We start from the raw sequence: 22,745 nt of genomic DNA, 5'->3' as shown, positions 1-22,745 counted from the left end.
ATGCAGAGCCTGCAGATATGAAGAGCTGACTGTATTAGGAAATAATTGTGTACTTAATAGCACTTTGCAGAAACTATAGGGAGAAATGGATGGATGCAATGGTATCCAACATTCATAAATCGTACGCTGTCTTAGGATCACCATCACCTACACTTTTAGAAAGCAGGAAGGCATGGCTGAGCCATTTCAGTGGGACATGAGTGAAAAGCATCTACAGCAGACGAGATTCTGAAAACTTTTAAAAATAAGCAATGGAGTGTCAGCTAGTAAAAAGTATACGTTAAGTCCTTGCAAAGAAAATAAGACTGGGGGAATGGAGCAATCAGAGCAGTGAGGAGTTAGTAGTTGGCCTCAAGACTTGTAAGTTTTGAGAACAAAAACGAGGTGCTGTTTATCTTGGTATATGCAATGCCCAGCAGTCACCAGCACACTATTTACATAAATGGTCTGCTGAATGAACAAAAATGGCAAGACAAGGAAAAGAGATGCTCCAAAATGAATACGTGTGGAGTTTTTAAAGGGAGAACAGCATAACTGGAAAAAGAAATAAAAGGGGGGGGGGGATTCTGGAATAGAATGAAATGTTTAAGTAGCTGAATAGTCAAATCTTGTTTTCATTACCAGAAATTAGGCAAAAAGCAAAAAGGAGGGAAAAAGAAAGGAAAAAGAAATGATTTTGAAAAGAAAAAGAATTCTAATAGTCCTGAGTGCAAACATAAGGAACATATGCTACCCTAATCATTAGGAAGCTAATATGTATATAAATTATAGAAAATAAAGGGCGAGGGTGAGGCATAAAGAGGCTATCTTTTGCTTTTAAAACTTCATGTGAAGTACTTGGGGTGTGGCGGTACAATTTCAATGGCACAGAGTATTTCAAAAGATGCTAAGATTGGATTTCCAGGAACGGAGTTTTAGTTATGACCATCTACCACATTTTATGAATGGGATATGAAGCATAATATACACTCATCTGCTTCATAAAAATGTTTCATCTAATGGAAACAATTAAACCTCTTACATCTATAAAAAGCACTATTTTCCATTAGCTGTCTCTGACAATGCCTGAGGGATTATAAGAGAGAAGAAAGCAGTTGAAATGCTAGTCTTTAAAAACATCTTGGTATAGACCAAATAGCAAAGGAAATTTCCGGGTGAATACTGAACTCTCAGTAGCTCAAGACAGCAAAGTGTTTTACATTTATTAATATTTGCCTCTTTCTAATCCCTGCTTAGATCTTTTTCTTTCAATTTTTGTGACAACATTCAGAAACACATTTCCACCCTTACAATACACAATAACAAATACAATATGCTGGATTTAGGCTTCTATTTATTGGCTAGTCATTACTGTAAAAGGGCCACTAGTATTGAATATGGTGTTATTCTTCTAAAGATGTCATAAACTTTCAGTTGCTTGTTTTATCTGAAAATAAGAGAAAGATCTGGCATTTGCAAATACTATGTCTGGGTTCAATTATGCACTGGGAAGCTTAGAAAGTAGTTAATGCATCTAATGTAATTTTCCAAATACAATAAACACAGCTATTTTTGGAGAAATAGCCAAGTAAATATCCAAAGAAATAATTAGATTTCTAAACACTCAAAAAAGTTTACTTTAAGGAAAAATGTATATTCAGACAGTAAAATTACTGCACAGTTTATATACATATTACTATTATGTATTATATGACTACTATTAATATTCTGATGAATAGAATTAACAACACACATAATGATGCATTTAATCCATAAAGTATTTATACATCTAGAGATATGAGAAATATCTTTTAATGTTGCAATTATGGCATTCAAAGAAATAATGATAATATGCATTTGGTCATACTATGATATTAGATATAAAATATCTTAGAATCAAAATTTTATAGATATTTGTTCTAACTATGCCAGGTTCTCGTAATTTGATTTTTCTTTTTCTCCCACTCAGATTTATAACATAGGTTGATGTAATAACAAGGTCAGGCTTCCTGGGTAATAGCCATTAAGGCAGGCTTTCATCAGAGGCAAATGTTTATAAAGCAGGATTTAAAGTAGAATTGAACTGATTTCTAGAATCATTTTGTTTTGAATAATGATACTGCTTTTAATGTCTTTATTTTTGTCTCTGTATGCTGAGATAAGCTATTCTAGAGTAAAAATACCAACCTGTGTAATGTGTTTGACTGTATTTCTGAAAGAATCAAAGTCCTCTAAAGAATGAGGAACTACATTTATTACGATTTATGTTCTTTTACTGTTGCAACTTTATCTTTCAAGTAACTACAGATATATTCAAATAGAAGGTCTTTTTATTTCATCAAACAATATCACACCTGAAAGTAATTTGATTCCAAGCACAGAAATGTCTGCTCTTGTTCTGGTATTAACTTGCCCTCCTGAATCTTGAAATCTGTAACAATGCCTTCTGTGGACTTCTTTCACTTACACTCTTTCTCCAGGTGCTACCGTTTGCGGGAAGGAGGTTTTCTGAGTAGCTCCCATTTGATTACAACCCGACAGGTAATTCTCGTGATAAAGACCTTACAAGGCGCACATCTATTTCTAGCTTTTAGTACACTACAATTGCGCCTCAGCAAAATATGAAGGCTTTTTGCTGAGAATCCCCAATGTGTTTCACGAGAGGAATGGACTGTTTAAGAATACAACTAGGGTTAGCTACTTGTTTTATCATCTTCTACAAAATATTAAACTTTTAATGTAGGATGGTACTTACTCATCTTATCTATCACCCATGTTCGGCACAGGTTTTACATAAAATAGATAACAGTGTTTCATGAACTGAGCTGAAGCATAACCAAGGTACATTATTATGCAAGTAACGGGAAATAAGTCTGCAAAATAGAACTCATGTATATTGTACGAAGTCTTAGACTTCTTTCATTGCCTGCTTTACACATTCCAAGGCAGGTTTAAAACATTTATCTGATCTTCCTCTGTTTTCTACTTGAAATACTTGGGGTTATTTTTATAGCATATGTTTTCCAGTTTGAGTAAGTGTTCTAAATCCTAGGAGCAGCATTAGGATCACTTGGCAACTTACTAGAAATACAAATTTTCTCAGTCCTATTTCTGAATTAGACATGGGGTGGATATGGGAGCAATGTGTGCTCTAATAAGGCCTCCAGGTTATTCTGATATTACACCGGACTTTGAGAACCAGTGTCTTACAACAATCCTTTGATATAATAAACACTATATTCAAGTGACCCCTTTAATGCATTATCCCGACTCTTCAAGAATAATGACATACCAGAGGAAAATTCAACTTACTCTTCAATTGATAAATTTTACAATTATGCAAAATCATTTTATTTGGCAGATCTTTTAATCAAATTTGCAAAATTTACTTTCATAATGACTTTTTTTTTAAGGTCTCAGCACTTACCCTTTATTATTTAGTGGTGATGTGGGAGATAAGGAAGGACAGGTCCTCTTGGCAGATGGCTCTTCCTCCTCTTCATCAGATGAACTGTCCCCGGTGAGGTCAATCACCTCGACTTTCTTATTTTTATTTGACGACTGGTGGTGAGAAGCCACCTGATGCTCCAGTGTGGAGCTCAAGCATCCTGTGTGGGAATGATTAAAACACAGGGCAACAAAGACCCATGACACTCCTCTCTTTTCTTCAGTGGGCTTAGGGATGAATTTATCAGTTATAGTTTAGACTAACAATATTGCTGGTGTCAGAGAGTGAAAACCAACAGTGGCTCTGTTCCCCTAAGCTTAAACCTACAATTTATTATTGGTTGTTAAAGGATTTATTTGAAAAATAATTCGAATTACGGCAAACAATCAAAATATATGTCCACTTCAGAATAAAAGCAGTTTGAGGGCAAAGACTATATATTACATATGTTCACCTGTACAGTACCTGATATACTTAAGAAATTTTATGGTAACATTTTTAAAAAGTCATAACCTCTTTCCAGCAAAAATATATTAAAAGCCAGGAAAAAAATGTAAATGAAAGAACGTTCACAAATCCGCACCAAATCTGTTAAACATTTAAAAGGATACCATTTCAAAAGCATGACTTTACAAAGACTTATTAGATTATGTTACTTTGAAATCTTATACCACAAAAATTTAAAAACTGGCAAAAATGTGAGTTTAAAAGGAGTTTCACTACTTCTGAACATTCAATCAATAATTTAATTTAACAGTTACTGAGCAATCCATAACTGCTGAGTGTTTTCTATAAAATCTGGGCATTTTAATATTGAAAACCAAGGCTTTACAACAAGCAGGAAGACTGCCCCCCTCTTTTAGAAAACTAACACTTACCGTCAACTCCATTGTAAGAGGCAGGAACTTCCTGTACTTCCTTTTTTGATCTCATAGGTGCCCAAGAGCCATCCTCCTTAAACTGTATTTCGTCACAGTCTGTACAGTACTTTAGGATTTCCATAAACAAGCTATAAAAAACAATTTGTCCTTTGAATATCATATTCTATGGAGATAGATTAGAATTATTACTGTTCAAAAAACATTCAGACCTATGTTTTGTACAAGTATAAATTAGACAGAAGAAAGTAGATTAGACAAGAAATATTTGTTCTCAAAATTTAGGGCTAAATAGGAAAATAGTTAAATTATGGAAACTTTCATATAAGAAAATATTATGTAACCATGAAAAATGAGGTTTCCAAAGATTTTTAAAAAATAAAACTTTGTGTACATGCTAATAAACAGCAGTTATCTCTGAGTGGTGACATTATAAATACTTTTATTTTTTACACTTTTTAAATATAATCCAAATTGCTTACAATAAGCATATCTTATTTGATAAACTGAAGCAATACATACAAAATATGTATTGAATGTTAATTCTCCTTGATAAATATCATGAAGATATTTAAGAAAGATTTGCAAAAAATGTGTAAAATTAATGGTTAAATTCTTAAGTTTTAATGTTAAATTAAAACAAATAAAAATATTAATACTGTACAATCACAATTATGTGAAAACAACACCACAAAAGCTTTTAATTTTCCTGTCTTCTAACTGTTCTTCAAATTTGCGTGTGCACACACACGCGTGAGTATGTATGTGTGTATGTGTGTGTGTGTGTGTCTGTGTGTGGGGCTTTTATAAGAAAGAAAAGTCCCAATTGACAGGGGAACTAAATTAATATATAGCGTTGGTACAACATTATTCAATTCAGATTTATTAGTAATCATTGTTATCTCTGAAAAATTAAACATAAAATATTTAAGTTACGTATCCTTTTTCCAGCATGACTGGTTTAACATCTTTTAAGGTCTAGGTTACCCTTGTACTGCTAAATGTATTTCATTCCTTACATTATACTTTCAGGTGCCTATGTTTTCTCAAATACTATAGATAAGTTGCTTTAAGTGTTTTGCTAGGGAGTACAGGAAATATCAAGAAGATCCTTCTTTTCACAATTTCTCTTTGTTCAGGCAAAAAAGGTGGGGAAAATGAGGCTAGAGAACTCGGGAAAATTTAGAGGAACATTCCATGATGCCTGGTAGATAAAACATGAGTGTTAAAAAAATAGATTGTTGCGATGTTGTAGGTGGACAAGAAAGACAAAGACAAGTATTGCAGAGGAAATAGAAAAACAACGTTAAGTTGCTATTCATTCAATGTGTTGATCAGTTTTAGGAGCCCTACAGCAAAGAACAGGTACAATTGACCATGACTGAAGCACGAGAAAAATCTCAAAAAACAGGCTAACTTCTATTAAAACACCCACTTTTTGGCAAGCTTAGTTAGCCAGTTTCATAATTCTTTCATTCTTTCTCAAATACGATCTACATGTCTAAAGATAGATGGACTTATGTTAGGAGAAGGCGTAAGCATACCCTGCTTAGACCTATTGGTACTTTAAATGGTAAAGGACAGTGAAGCATGCATTTCCAAAACAAGAGGACACCAAGTGAAAATGGAAAAATGTCACAATATTACTTATTTTGAACAATACTGATTTCTAGAATCATGAAAATCCTAATATATGACTCAGAAAACACTACCTGTAGAATTTTTATCCTACACCTGATGGAAAACAAACCCAAATAATGTCATTCATTTCAAGGTACAAGGAAAAACTTTCAAGTGACATACCCATCAATAATAAGGTGTTCATATGGAGCCTTCTTATCACAGACAGGACAAACCCATGTTGGTTTTTTCTCATTCATCTGAATATAAAGAGTTGCATCAAAACACTGCAGATGAGAGCATGTAAGGGCCCGACATGGAATTGTCAGACGCATTTTACCAAGCTTTAAAAGAGAGAGATAAAAGTAAATTAGACCACTGTTATTCAAAAGTTAGGTTTTGATAAAAATTTCCTGAAGCACAATGTGTATGTGTTCTGATTTAAAACATATTGTGTTTACTTTTCATCAATATGGAAGAACATTAACCATCTTTTCTAGGAAACATTTCCAGGTTAAAAAATCACAGTATTTCTGTAAATATTAGACACGGTGACTATGGAAAGTCTATAGTAAGGGTTGTTTACCCTCACTCGACAGCTCACAGATTGGCTTTTAGGAGGAAGGGCCACAAACTCCTTGAAATAAGCAAAACTTTGGAAGTCAAGTGTGTGCATTTTTCCAGAGTGCTTACACCAAATTCTTTGCATAGTCTCTGATCTAAAACAATTGAACCATTTAACTAGGGATTTGGGAAAGGTGAAGAGAACATTTTATCAAATTATTACAGTATACAGACACAATGACATTTACTATCAACCTGACAGCTGAATGAGAGCAGTTTCCAGGTCACAATGTTTGGCTTAACTGCCAGATGGCAGCTCTGAGAAGGAAACCAAGTGTGCGCACGCTCTGTACTTCCTCCCTCACTGGGCACCATGGCAGGTGATTCAGCAAACACTCCTGGACCTCTAGCACCTCCAGCATGGTATGAGACTTTATCTTCTTGTCCTGCAAATGTTGCTTACGCTGACACAGCTGAGTCTGTCCTATGAACAGTTACATCTGCTTCATCTGGTCCCTGAGCTTTGGCCCAAGGCAGAGAAGGTGCCCAGAGATCTTCCCACGGAGCTGCTATATCATGACCCCCTTCTCTGGAGAACAGCAGTGCAGCTGGATTACCCCGGTGGAGCCTCCGGAGGCCACAAAGGCCATATAGAGGTATACCTCGTTTTAGCGCATTTCATTTTACTGTCCTTCACAGATGTTGTCTTTTACAAATTGAAGATAAGACCCTCCACCAGCAAAAAGATTGCAGCTCGCTTTATTGCGGTGGTTTGAAACCAAACACACAATATCTCTGAGGTATGCCTGTAGTCTAGAAGTTATCTACTTTCAATAGCCACATTTGCTAAATACCAGGAAAAGATTTTCCACATATTTGCTAGGCTTAGAAAATACAAAGGCTTGAAAAAGACATGAGTTACATGAGGGGAAAAAAGAGGAAAAAGATTCTTGGCTTAGAAGAATTTCAGGGAAATGTGCAATTTCCTAGTCTACCAAGGAAATTAACTGTCATTTGGGGCCCTAAATTATTGTTCTGATACCAATGATTTACTATGCCTCTAGGAAAGGCCCTTAACCTTTCCGGGCCTTTTTTTCTATCTCTAAAGTAACACTGTTTCCTCCTTATTTCAACAGGATGTGGGGATGAAGAACAAAAAGGACACAGAACGTGCTATAACTTTATGAGAAGGGAGTAATGCCAGTTTACAGAATGAGATTATGGACAGGAGGGACACAGAAAACTGGTAGCTCCCTTCTCTCTGTGCTCCCACTCTTCCCTGCATGTGAGTATACGATTTATGTATGTATGTCTCGTCCTGTTTACTAGGAGCACATTGGACTCATCTCCCTACCCCTGGCACCTGGAAGTGTGTATCTTCCAGACAGCAGGAAGGTGGTCTGGGGTACTGAGAAGGCTTTGGCTGTGTGGGGTGAGCAGGCTGAGGAGGCACCTTTCATGGGGTGCGCGCAGGCTGTAGGCAGCACCTTACCAGGCAGCCCTGAGTAAGAGTCCTGGAGTGAGACGGCCTGGTTTGAATGTTGGCCCCACTACTACTTATGGTGGGGATCCTGAATGTTGTTAAGTGTCTCTGAGCCTCAGTTTCATAAAATGTGGAAAAAATTAGCATCTCCATCATAAGATTGTGGAGTTAAAATTGTTTATTGTATAGTACTTGAAACATAGTAAGCACTCAATATATGTACCCATTATTGAAATACAGGAACATATTTGCTTCAAGTCATTTTGTTAGCTAGTAGGAAACGCACCCAAACCTCAGCTCAATCACTCTTCTATTCTAGCTATGATCACACAATCTTTAACAATCTCATTACTCCCTTTCTATACTTCTACTCGATTTTTATGATTTGATTTACATAAGCACCTGTGAAGAGGCGAAAAAAGAACAAACTAGCGCTTATAACAGAAAAAGCATCTATATACCATTAGCCAAGGCACACTTCATTAGTCTGGAGACATTTTCCAAATAACAATCTGGTTGGCGATGCTAAATTAAAATTTTATATCCTAAATCAGACTTTAACTTACCTGTGAAGTGCAAATTCCTACTGAGTAGGTATTTTTCCTAATGACTTAATACTAAGTAGAGAAATAAGGGACTCAGAATCCTAGACAAACAGTCATAGTAGACAAGGTTCATGTACTGCTTAACTAGTAGGCTACTTCTGATAGTTTATGAAGACAATGGATAAGAAGATAAGTTCTTCATCTCACATACCTTCATCCCTATAATCCCCAGCTGTCAGTTCATCTTTTTGATGAGAGAGCAACTCTCAAGCCTTTATGAGCAGCCACACTGACAAGTTTACTTGCAGTGTTTAAGGAACACTGCTATATGAATGGCCCAGGAAGGACATTCATAAATAAGTGTAAGAAAGAAAAAGTTCACTTTCAAATGCATGCCTTGCTTCAAAGAATCACAAACTATTATATGATAATCCTCCTCTTGTTCCTGAATGTTAAAAACAATCACTAAATTCTAAATACTTATCTGCAAATGGACACTGATTTCTCTAACATGTATCAGCAGAGAAGCTAAGCTCTGAACATCTTCATCTTGTAACTACAAATTCCCCTTTTTCTTTAATAAGATATGGTGTATATGTGCATCATTTGCAAACACTGAAGACAACTCCCAAATGAATTTGTTAATGCAGTAACATTACTGTAACATAATAGTGCTATATCAGTAATTGATGGTGCTGCCAAGTACCCAAGCTACATATAGGTTGAAACCGGTTTATAGCAAAAGGACCTTCAAAAGCCAATAAAATATGTATATTTTCCTTGTAAAAAGAAATAGTGTGATACTAAGAATAATTTCACAATTCTTTCTTCTTCATCATCGTCATCAGTATTTCATAAATAAATTTCCAAGGAGTTTCCTTTTTTTCTTCTATCACCTCCAAGTCATTTGTATTTGAGTTTACAGGTCTTAAGAGTATCTCACAAAGCAGGTTCTCACACATTCTTCCAGCTCTATTTTTAATAAATCAGAACTAAAAACTTCCCAAAGAGCAAAAACATTTTTAATTATTTTCATTGCCTTTAGCTAAATGGCACATAAACAACAGAAACTCATTAATTTTGAGCTGTGTATATCAAAACAAGGGCAATTCAAATGCACAGTCAGACATTATATTTACATATTTCAAAGGGAACAAATCTTTTTTATTATTCCATAAATTTGATATATAGATGAGTTGTCATTACTAAGTTTTACTTTTTAGAGTAAAAACATACCTAAAATATATTGCCTTACTGTTCCAGAATAATTGTAAAAGGGATTGTCCTGTTAGCCAAACAGAAATCCATAAAATCATTATAATTATGGACTATATATAGTTTTTTCTATAATCTAAATTTTGAAAGCAGATGTCAATTTAAAATGAACTGCTAAAACTGTTGAAACTAGAAAGGGAGGAATGGGGGGAATATGGAAAGGCAAATTAAAAGATGGTCCACTAAATTAAGAGGTGCAAGGAGCAAAATGTGATTAACATTTTCTAATAGTATAGAGATCACCTGAACTATAAAATTCAAAACTAGTTCTACAAATAAAAATGTCAAGATTTATACTGTAGAGCTTAAATATATAAATAAATGTTTCATCTACATACTAAATGACAATAACATATGTATATTAGCACAACTATAAACACTTACAATGAGATTACAGAAAAAAAGAACTTCTTCCAGTGATTTAAATGGAAGATGAAGCTTATGCACTTTTCTAAATTTCTCATGTTCTCTGAACTGGTTGGTGTTTTATAATGGAATGGGGTGGCAAGGAATTATACATCAGGATTTGGGGGAAAGAGGATAGGATAAGTATATATCTTTTTTTTTTTCTCCTTTAAATCTCTGTCTTCTTCCCACTTTCCATTTACCTAGTGTGTGAACCATCTTTCTAAATGTTAAAAAATACCAGATTCCTTTACACTATAGGCTGTTATAACATTTATCTGGTTACTTAGGAATTGACCCCACACACCCCCAGCCAGTATTTATTATTGTGGTTAAAAACACATAAATTTACCACCTTAACCATTTTTAAATGTCCAGCTCAGTAGTGCTAAGAATATTCAGTGTTTTGCAAGATCTTTAGAACTTTTTCATCTTGCAACACTGAAATTCTATACCCACTAAACACTAACTCTAAAATATTCTAATAATATAGAGAGCACCTGAACTACCCAGTCCTTGGTAACCACCTTTCTACTCTCTGTTTCTATCAGTTTTGACTACTTCAGATACTTCCTATGAATGGAATCACAGCCTTTATGTTTTTGTGGCTGGTTTATTCTGCTTATCATAATGTTCCTGAGGTTCATCTACGTTGTAGCATATGACAGATTTCCTTCCTTTTTAATGCTGCATGATATTCCATTTTATGTATATAGCCCATTTGCTTTATCCATTCATCTCTCGATGGACATCTGGGTTGCTTCCACATCTTGGCTATTATGAATAATGTTGTGATAAACATGGGCGTGCAACTTATCTCTTTGAGATCCTGCTTTGAATTCTGTTGGACATACACCTAGAAGAGGGAACTTCTAGGTGATATGGTTGTTCTATTTTTAATTTTTTGAGACATCACCATACTGTTTTCCATAATGGCTGCAGCATTTTGCTTTCCCACCAACAACATATAAGGGTTCCAGTGTCTCCACATCCTTGCTAACACTTGCTATCTTCTGTTCTTTTGATAGTGGCCATCCTGAAGGATGTGTAGTGATACCTCATGTGGTTTTGATTTGCACTTCCTTAATGATTAGTGATGTTGAACATCTTTTTGTGTGCTTGTTGGCCATTTGTACATCTTCTTTGGAGAAATGTCTGTTCAAGTCCTTTGCCCATTTTTTAATGAGGTTGTGTTTTTGTTGTTGAGTTGCAGAAGTTCCTTTTATCTTCTGGATATTAACCCCTTATCAGATATGATTTGCAATTACTTTCTCCTATACCATAGGTTGTCTTTTCACTCTGCTGATTATTTCCTTTGACATACAGAAAAATTTTAAGTTTGGTATAGTCCCATTGTTTATTTTTGCTTTTATTGCTTGTGCTTTTGGTGTCACAGCCAAGAAATCACTGCCAAATTCAATTGAAGCTTTTTTCCTATGTATTTTTCTAGGAATTTAATGTTTTAACGTTGTAGGTCTGTAATCCATTTTGAGTTAATTTTTGCATATAGTGTAAAATAAGGTACAACTTCATTATTTTGCACATAAAACATACAGTTTTCCTAAAGCCATTTGTTGAACAGACTGTCTTTTCCCCACTGCGTAGTCTTGGTACTCTTGTTGAAAGTCATTTGGACATACATACAAGAGTTTGTTTCTAGGCTCTCTATTCTGTTCAGTTAATGGGTCCATATTATCTATCTTTACGTCAGTACCACATCATCTTAATTACTGTTGCTTTGTAGTATGTTTTGAAATCAGGGAGTGTGAGGCCTCAAACTTTGTTCTCATTAAAAGATTGTTTTGGCTATTTGGCAGTCCCTTGAGATTCCATAGGCATTTTAAGATTTTTTTCCCTCCTATTTTTGCAAAAGAATGCCATTGGGATTTTGATAAAGTTTGCACTGAATCTGTAGATCACTCTGGGTAGTACGGACATTTTAACAATATTAAGTCCTCTAGTCCATCGGTACAAAATATCTTTCCATTTATTTGTATATTCTTTGAAATTTTTTTAGTAATGTTTTGTAGTTTTCAATGTACAAGTCTTTCTTTCATCTCCTTGGTTAAATTTATTTCTAAATATTTTATCCTTTTTGATGCTATAGTAAATGGGATTGTTTTCTTAATTTTTTTTTCAAATTGGTCATTGTTAATGTATAGACATGCAACTAATTTCTGACTGTTGATTTGTATCCTGCAACTTGCTAAATTAGTTTATTAGTGGTAATAATTTTTGTGGACTCTGTAGGACTTTCTACATGAAAAGATCATGTCATCTGTGATCAGAGATCATCTTACTTCTTCCTTTCCAATCTATTTTCTTTTCTTGTCTAATTACTCTGGCTAGAATTTCCAATACTATGTTGACACGTAGTGGTGAGAGTGGGTTTCCTTGCCTTAATCATAATCTTAAAGGAAGAACTTTCAGTCTTTCCATGTTTAGTATGATGTTTGCTGTGGACTTTTCACATGTGGCTTTTACTATATTGAGGAAGCTTCCTTCTACTCTAGTTTGTTGAGTGTTTTTATCAGAAAAGGTTGTTGAATTTTATCAAATGCTTTTTCCACATCAATTGGAATGATAATATAGATTTTGTCCTTGATTTTGTTAATGTGGTATATTACGTTGATTGATTTGTGTTTGTTAAACCATCTTTTCACTTCAGCTATAAATCCCTCTAGGTCATGGTGCATAATTCTTTTAGTGTGCTGGTGAATTCAGTTTGCTAGCATTTTGTTTAGAGTTTTTGCATCAATATTAATCGGGATATTGGTACGCAGTTTTTCTCCCCCTTAATTGTCTCCGTTTGGTTTTGGGATTGGGTAATACTGGCTTCATAAAACGAGTTTGGCAATATTCCTTTGTCTTGAATTCTTTGGAAGAGTGGAAAGAATTGGTGTTGATTCTTCTTTAAATTTAAATGTTTGATATAATTCCCCAGTGATGCCATGGGGTGCTGGGCTTTTCTTTGTTGGGAGGTTTTTGACAAGTGCTTCAATCTCCTCACTAGTTACAGGTTTGCTCAGATTTCTTATTTCTTTATGATTCAGTCTAGGAATTTATCCATTTCTTCTAGGTTATCCAATGTATTCCATATAATTGTTGATAGTAGTCTCTTTTAATCCTTTTAATTTCTGTGATGTCAGTTGTAATGTCTCCTCTTCCATTTCTAATTTGAGTCTTCCTTCTTTTTTTCTTAGTCTAGTTAAGGATTTGTCAATTTTGTTAATCTTTAAAACAAAAATCAATGCTTTGTCTCATTGATTTTTTCCCTATTGTTTTTCTATTCCTATTTCATTCATGTCTGCTCCAATCTCTATTATTTCCTTCCTTCTGCTGATTTTGGGTTTAGTTTATTTTTCTTCGTCTAGTTTCTTGAGGTGTAAAGTTAGGAAGTTAATTTGAGATCTTTCTTCTTTTTTAACGTAAGCATTTGGTACTATAAACTTTTCTCTTCCTACTGCTTTTGCTGCATCCCGTAAGTTTTGGTATACTGGGATTTTGTTTCCATTTATCTCCAGATATTTTCTAAATTCTCTTGTGATTTCTTCTTTAACCCCTTGGTTGTTTAAGAATGTGTTAATTTCCGCATATTTTGGATTTTCCTGTTTTCCTTGTGCTATTGATTTCTAGTTTCATTCCACTGTGGTCAGAGAAGATACTAAAAAAAGCATTCGTTGTATGCTTTTAATCTTATATTTGTTAAGACTTGTTTTGTGGCCTAATATGTGGTCTGTCTTAGGTAATGTTCCAAGTGCACCTGAGAAGAATGTGCAACATGCTGGCGCTGGGTGGGGTATTTTATGCAGGTCCAACTGGTCTGTGGCGTTGTTTAGATCTCCTGTTTCTTTAATGACCTTCTGTCTGGTTGTTCTATCCATAACTAAATAGGGTATCAAAGTCTCCTACTATTATTGTGTTACTGTCTATTTCTCCCTTCAGTTCGGTTGATGATTATTATCATATATTTGGGAAATAATTTTTTTTTAAAGATTTAATTGAGGAAGGGGAACAGGACTTTATTGGGGAACAGTGTGTACTTCCAGGACTTTTTTCTAAGTCAAGTTGTTGTCCTTTCAATCTTAGTTGTGGAGGGTGCAGCTCAGCTCCAGGTCCAGTTGCTGTTGCTGGTTGCAGGGGGAGCAGCCCACCATCCCTTGCGGGACTCGAGGAATCGAACTGGCAACCTTGTGGTTGAGAGGACGCGCTCCAACCAACTGAGCCATCCAGGAGGCAGCTCAGCTCAAGGTGCCGTGTTCAATCTTAGTTGCAGGGGGCGGAGCCAACCATCCCTGGCAGGACTCGAGGAATTGAACTGGCAACCTTGTGGTTGAGAGCCCACTGGCCCATGTGGGAATCGAACCGACAGCCTTCGGAGTTAGGAGCATGGAGCTCTAACCGCCTGAGCCACCGGGCTGGCCCCCGGGAAAGAATTTTTAATAATAATATAAAGCCTTGAGTAAAAATATTTTCCCTAAAAAATAGAAGGATATATACAAAATGATAGGATTTGGTGGTTTTTATTAACTTCAATGTATTTTTTCTATAATTTACAGAAGTTTAATAATGAACAGGAGTTCCTTTAGTAACTATAAAACAAAAAAATTTTCTAAAAGAGTTATGTACAGTACAATATTATAAATAAATGCATGTGCTAATGACTTTTTCATATTGTGTTTGAGGTTTTATAAATTACAAGACTAAGATGTAGAACAAATAGCATTTAATTTCTGTTTCTTCATCTTAGATTAGTAGTATTTCAATATTAAAAGGTTTCAATATCAGCCCTGCCTGAATAATCCAGGCAAATCAGGAAACAGCTGTGTCCTCTCAATCTTCATACTTTCTCTTCAATTTAGGTATGATTAATTTGATTAATTATACATGAAAGATAATCAAAATGTCAAAGTAATTTATCTTAGTTTTTCACCTATTTTTCTATAAAAGTCACATCAACTACCACTCCTACCATTAGTGAACCTAGCATTATGCTAATTAAAAAATAAACCTTAACAACACATTTTTTGGGGGAACTTTTTCACAAGTTTAATTATTTGGCATGTCTTGGGCCTTATATTTATTTTGTACAAATAACGGACTTTGACCTCATTTTCAGGTTTAAAAATATATCTGGGTTATTTTTATATGCATAACCAATTCCATTATTCAGGCTAAATAGAATAGTTTTTAACTGGTAGAGTCTTATAATGTAGTCATTGTTGGCAAAATGGTTAAATGGGTAATCACGGCCAGATTTTTATTCAGAAGGATACCATTTTTTAAAAATAAAATTTTTATAAATACACTGAGAAAATAAACATTCCTTATTTGGAGATTTTACATTTGACTCTGAGAGAGTCATTAATCACAAGCAATATTTAAATATATCTTACTAAGAGTAGATAATTTTTATGGACTTAATAAATTTGTTCAGATTCCAAATCCTATGACTAAACAATAATAATGGCTTTCCACGTTTCATAAACTATAACAAAGGTAGGCATATTTCAAAAGTAAACTACAGTTCTCAAATACTAAAAATACTTAACAAGAAGAAAATATGTATGTTAAACCTTCTAGAAAGCAATATTAGTTAACACTTACTGGACATAGTAGAGAAACCCTTAGGCTGGTTGTAGCTATCTCACTGTCTGGATCCGCAGTCAATTTCTCTTTAACTGATTCATTGAAGAGAATACAAACAAACAAATAGAACAAGTTTATGAAAGATACATCACTAATGCAAAGTAAGAAAAAAAACAGGGAACTTAAAATGAGACACCTTAAAAAAAAGGGAACTAAAAAAATAATCTGCTTAATTATTTTCCAATCAATTGAATGGAAAGATAAAAACAATATATAGTTTATAATTTCTACAATAAACAAAGGAAGGAAAACAACTGTGTATCTGCAGCCTGACTACATTTCCTGTAAGTTTCCTGTTTCTCACCCATGGAGCAAAAACTGCATTGCAGTAACATAAAGGAAACTTCTATAGCAGGTTGACATACTCAACTGATGGCAGACGCTTTTTCTTTTATAGCTCTTTCTTTTAAACTATGGACAATATTATTTTAAAATAAATTAATAAATACCAACTATAAAACCAGTATTTACAAATTTCCCCAAAGCTCAGAAATAACAAAATATTACAAAGCACAGTAATTTAAATTTTAAATTATGAAAACAACAAAGTTCAACAGCTTTTTTACCACATAATTATTTGAGTTGTACATTTATTTATCCATAAACTAATTGTTACCTTAGGTAGGTCAATTCTTCTCTGAGCTTAATTTTATTTCTAGTAAAATAAAAACCCATACTAGATAATCTCTTATGTCTTTTCAGTTCAAAATTCCTACGGTTCTTAATAGAGGAGACACTAGTAATTTTCTTTTAAGGCTATTCTGTTATTCTTCATCAGTCTAATATAACAAGGACCTTTATACTTCTCATCTGGAAACCTGAGGCATCTGTTACTTAGAACTTCAATTGAACTTCAACATAGAAGTAACACTGGAAAAGCCTAATAATTTTAGAACTGTTCACAATACCTTTAAAGTCTTTATGTGTAAGGGGGGGCCCTAGTGGAGTGGCTGTGTACATACATAACCAATCATAGAATTTTAGAGCTGTAGCACAACTAACCGTGACCAAATAGTTAACATATAATAAAGAAAATGGGGAGAGGAAAAAATACTCACATAAGGAAGATGATTTCAGAGTAGTTGTCTGTTGTGCTGATAACCATTTATGAGAATTAGGAATCCTGCTTTTATTAAACATGCTCATCATACAGTCTGGATTATTTGAGATGGTCCAAATCCTAAAATATTCTATCCAACTGTCTCCATAAATTAGTGGATCTCAATTAAGATGTACATCAGAAAGACCCATAGAGCTTTCTAACTTCTAATTGCCCACTGAATCAGAATGGGGAAGAGAGACACTAACGGGTAGTTTCTAAAAAGCTGCAGATGTGATTCTGATGCCAGACTAGTAAGTCATTTCATGGCCTGGAAATTCCAAATTTTCAAAGCCTATATAAGTTATAGGCTGCCTCTCACACCTGAAAAGGCATAAAATCTCTGGGTTTTAGTTTGGGAAACATAGTTGTCACATCACTTAGGCTAATTAGTATCATATGTATATTGTAAAAGTATGCCTTTGCCATTACAGACCCGATCTTAGTCAACCCTTTCTTAAAGAGATACATTTAATAAATATTATCTTTTTAAAGGTAACAAATAATTGCCATACAAAATAAACATGCAAATAGAATTCTAATATGATTATCAACCATTCTGAATGCCTTCATATATACAGCAATGGGAACAGTAACTGACTTAGGGGTTTTGTCTATTTAAACTGCCATTTAATGAAGCAATACGATAGATCATAATATCAGTCTCATGCAAAACAAAGTTAAGTGTTTAGTACTTCTAAAAGAAATTGAAAACAGCAGAGGCAACCTGAGGTAGTGGCTTAGAAAACAGGCTCTAAAGCTAGTCTAGGTTAGAATTCAGCCTTAGCCAAGTCATTTAACTTCTGTATACCTCAGTTTCACCATCTCGTAAATGGGAATAATAATAGTACCTCACGTCACTGTTTTACGGATTGAATAATTTAACATACATAAAATTCTTTAAAATAACCTAACGTCATTCTTAATAAAAACTAGGTGTTGTTACTTAAAACAAAATGTGATTTGTATATTCACTTTCAGAGGTGGGAGAATTTTCTGCAATTATTTTCAAATCATCTTGTCAATTTCATTTTAAAAAGCTTTTCCCTTCTGCCTTTGCCATTATAGACTCAATCTGAGTAAATCCTTTCATGTAAAGATGATTTTAAAGATATTACTAGGATCTTGATTGGATCGAACTGAACCTATATAGATCATTTGAGAGGACTGTCATCTCTCCAATAACAATGAGTGTTCTGATCCATTAACGTGGTATATCTCTCCATTATTCATGTTTTATTTTAATTTCAGCAATGTTTTGTAGTTTTCAGCATACAAATCTTGTACATATTTTGTGCAATGTATCCCTAAATATTTTATTATTTCTGGATCTTTCAGTAAATTCTTGTTTTTTGAATTCCAATTTCCAACTGTTCACTGCTACCTTGTGTACTTGACCTTGCTAAATTCACGTATTTAGTTCTAGCAGCATTTGTGGCTTAAGAATTTTTTCTACATAGACACTGAGGTCATCTTTAACTAAAGACAATAATCATTTATTCATTTCTAATCTGTATGCTTCTTATTGCTTTATTGTGCTGGCTAGGATCTAGAGGGCAATGCTGAACAGAGATGTATTAAGATCAGATATTCTTGCCTTGTTGCCAATTTTAGAGGTAAAGCATTCACGTTTTTCACCATACTATGATATTAGCTAAAGGCTTTTTATAAATACCCTTTATTACACTGAAGCAGTTCCCTTCTCTTTAAAGTTTGCTTAGTTTTACCATGAATGGATATTGAACTTGACCAAATGCTTTTTCTGCACTATGAAGATGATCATATGATCTTTTTCTTTTTTAGTTTATTGAAAAAGTGAATTATACTGATTGATTTTTGAATGTTGTATCAACCTAATATTCCTGAAATAAACTCGATTTAATCACTATGTATTACCTTTATATATACTTAGAATTGTTTGACTTAGTGAAAACAATTCTGAAAAAGAAAAACAAAGTTGGAAGATTAATTCCAAAACTTACTATAAGCTACAGTAATCAAGACTGTAGTATTGGCATAAGGATAGACATTATAGGTCAATGGAAAATATAGAATCATACATCTATGGTCAATTGGTTTTTGATAAAGATGCCAAGGTAATTAAATGAAGGAAAAGATATTCTTTTCAATAGATGTTGGAACAACTGAGTATCTATATGGGGAGAAATGAACCTCTAACCTTACCTTGCATCATATAGAAATACTAAAAAGCACAAACTATAAAAAGAAAGAAATGGAGAAAAGATTTGAACAGACATTTCATCAAAGAAGCTATAAGGATGGCAGATAAGCACATGAACATATGTTAAACATCATTAGTCATTAGGAAAATGCAAATCAAAACCGTGAGATTCCACTACACACTGACCAGAACGGCTAAAATCAAAGTAGTCTGATAATACCAAGTGCTAGTGAGGATGAGGAACAACTCACAATCTCATATATTATTGGTGGGAATGCAAAAATGGTATATGCACTTTGTAAGAAACTGCCAATCTGTTTTGCATACACTTATTATGTGACCCAGCACCCCCAATCCTAAATATTTACCCAAAAGAAATGAAAAGGTATGTGTATAAAACTGGGATATCCATATACAAAATGTTTTAGCAGCTTTATTTATGACAGCGCAAAACTGGAAACAATCTAAATGTCCACCAACTGATAAATGGATGTACCAATTATGGTACGGATAAGTGCAATACTACTCAGCAATAAAGAGTAACAAACTACATGGATGAACCTCAAAAGGTATTATACTAAGTGAAAGAAGCCAGACACAAAAGGGTACAATATTTGACATTCTGGAAAAGACAAAAACTACAGACAGAAATCACATCAATGGTTACAGGAAATGGAGGTAAGGGGATGAGATGGACTAAGGGCCACAGGGGAACTTTCTGGGATAAAGGACGTCCTGTATTTTGATTGTGGCAGTGGTTCATGATTGCATACACCTGTCAAACTCATCACACTGTACACTTCAAAAAGGTGAATTTTTACTACTTGTAAGCTTTACTTCAATAAACATAACTAAAAGACAGAAGAGCGGGAAAAACCCACTATGTTAAATTTAATCACAAGGAAGTGTGGAAGAAAATTAAAGTACTTATCCTTTGTGGACAAGGGAGCAAAATAAATAAAAACAAGATATAATATTCATCCTGCTGCATCAACCAAAAACGTGGTAAGTCTCTAGGAGGTAAAGTTTTCTTGTGTCATTGTGAATTACAGTGGTAACAGTATTTTATGACCTATAATAAAGTTACAGCTAGCCACACTTAAAATTCATCTTTTAAAAATTTTTGTCACAAGCTATGAGATTTAGCCACTAACATGTGGCTATATTTAAATTTAAATTAAATACAATTTAAAATTCAGTTCCTCAGTTGGACTAGCCACATTGCAAGTGCTCGATAAGCACATGTTGCTGGTGGCGACCATATGGGACAGTACAAATGTAGGAGATTTCCAGCGTCACAGGCTGTTCTGTTAGACACTGCTGTTCTGGGTTTGGTTTTTAAAAATAATTCATGTCCTTCCTACCTAGTATCAGATTATTTTACATTCAGCCTTTTAGAATTTTAAGGTTAGAAACAATTGAACATATTTAGTCCAATACTTCCATTTTAAAGGCAAGGAAAGAGAGGAACAGAGACCTGATTTTCACTTTGGATCTCTTTTCATAGTTGACTTCAACAAAAACCTGAGGTTCTACTATGTGCCAGACATTGTGCTAAGCCACTAGGAATTCCAAGAAAAACGTGATTCAATTTCTGCCCAAAGGAACTCATAGTCCAGCAGGGAATAAAGATACTACTGGTGGAGGTATGTTCAGGAAGCTAGCTGAAAGTCAAATCACATATTCTGGGAGTTCTGCGATGCCTCTTAGAAAAAGTGAAACTTGAAGGATAACTGGAGTTAGGCAAAGGAAGCAACATGGAAGTTCTGAGGCATAGAAAACAGTACTGGCAAACACTGATGAAAAGAAAAGAATTCAGTATTTTTGGAATATAAACTATGAGAAGAAGATGACACTGGAAAGTAATAAGCAGGTGCCACATCATGGAAAGCTACACATGTCATACTTAACGAAGTTGGAGTTTTTATTCCATTGGTGTTGAGAAGACATGAATTGCAAAGGAATAATAAATTGGATCTGTACTGATCACTTAGGTTACTACCAAAAGAGAGATGAACGGGGACCAAGAAAGTTTTATAAAATAAAGGCAGGATATGAGCGCTTAACCAACGACAGTGATGGTAGGGAGAAAGAAAAGACAAATTTGAGAAATATTTAAGGTGTAAGTTTGCTAGTATTTGGTGAGTTCAGTGTTAAATACTTGAATTTGAGGAACTAGTAGAATGTTTTGGTGAAGGCAGTTTTAACTATACATATCATTATTTCAAATTCAGGGGAAGGTCTGTGGTGAAGATATGCATTTGGGAGTTAGTGCTAGTTTAAACCACAAGAGTGGATGTGACTATCTCTATGGAAAGTATGCACAAAAGTGGACCAAGGATGAAACCTCAGGGAAAACAAACATTTAGGATGCTTCCCTTAACAGACCCCAATAAAGGCAAGTGATTGAGATGTAGTAGTCAAAGAGAATTTCAAAGAGAATGTGGTTAGTATGAAACACAGCAAAAATATCCAAGATGAAAACTGAAAAGATAAACTTTAAATTTGGCAATCAGATTGTTGCTTTGTAACACCTGTGAAAGCACTTTCAGTGGAACAATGGAAGTTAAAATATCACAGTGGGTTGCAGTGAGGAGCAGAAAGAGCAAGTGTAGACTACTGTTTCAAGAAACGAGGATGAGAACAATAGGAGGAACACAGAGCTCCATCTAGAGAGTAACTTGTTTTTATATCAATATTTTTGAAAGGATGAAAAGGACTTGACAGGGAAGGTTGACAGGAAGAGCCTGTAGAGGAAGTGAAAATACAGGACAGAGATAAATGAGGGAGCCACAATTCTGTTTCTGAGCATCTCCTCCTGGATGTCTCATGGACATCTCCAGTCCCACAAGTCTAAGAACGGATTCTGATCTTTCCCCTGCAACTTGACCATCTCAAGACTGTTTTCCATTTCAGTAAATGGCACTACCATGTAACCCGGTGCCTATGAATCCTGGGACCCCTCCTTGACCTCTCCTTTTTCTTTACCCCCCACATATAATCCATCACCATTTCTACCCTTCAACACTTCTCATCTTGTCAACTTCTTTTCCCATCATCGTTACCTTAGTTCAATATAACATCATCTCTCCTCTGTGCGACAGGCTCCTAACTGGCCTCACTGAGTCAGTCAGCCTCAGCTCCCTTCAATTCAGTCATCAAAGAGATCTTTTGATATCCCAAATCTGGTCATGTTACTTTGCTTAAAAATCCTTTCAGGGTTTTCTATCACGTGTCTTTCAATCACCTATATGAACTCACCCCATGGCTATCTCTCTGCTCACTTCTCCTTTGTTCTTTGCACTCCAGCTCCACTGGCCCTGTCTCTTGGCACATCCCTCTCCATCTTGGGGCTTGACTCCTCCCCTCTTCCTTATAATCTTGTCCTAAATCCCACAGCACCAGAGAGGACTATGTTCTCCTATTGTTACCTCCAGAGTTCCCTTTCTTCTTTAAGGCACATATCCCAACTGTAATTCATTAATGACTTCTGTAATTGTTTGTCTTTCCCACCAGACTGCAAACTTCTGGGGGATACAGAGACCATGTGTGTCTTGTTTAATGCTATATTCTCCTGTGCCTGGAACACAACCGACTCTTAATATAATTTCTTGAATG

The 22,745-nt window shown here is 34.7% G+C and overlaps 1 protein-coding gene across 1 annotated transcript in view; it reads right to left on the bottom strand.

Annotated features, from left to right (window-relative positions):
- Positions 1-22,745, bottom strand: part of PIAS1 (protein inhibitor of activated STAT 1) — a 114,058-nt gene that overhangs the window by 7,189 nt on the left and 84,124 nt on the right. The window contains exons 8-11 of the mRNA XM_081050439.1: positions 15,805-15,878; positions 6,109-6,269; positions 4,306-4,436; positions 3,407-3,587 (exon numbers count right to left, since the gene is read on the bottom strand). Coding sequence (XP_080906565.1) covers positions 3,407-3,587; positions 4,306-4,436; positions 6,109-6,269; positions 15,805-15,878 — 547 coding nt within the window. The remainder of the gene's footprint in view (positions 1-3,406; positions 3,588-4,305; positions 4,437-6,108; positions 6,270-15,804; positions 15,879-22,745) is intronic.

This window comes from Rhinolophus hipposideros (genome assembly GCF_964194185.1).
Source record: "Rhinolophus hipposideros genome assembly, chromosome: 5".
Classification (NCBI taxonomy): domain Eukaryota; kingdom Metazoa; phylum Chordata; class Mammalia; order Chiroptera; family Rhinolophidae; genus Rhinolophus; species Rhinolophus hipposideros.
Note: the sequence above shows the minus strand (reverse complement) of the source record. Positions and strands in the feature narration are given on the sequence as shown.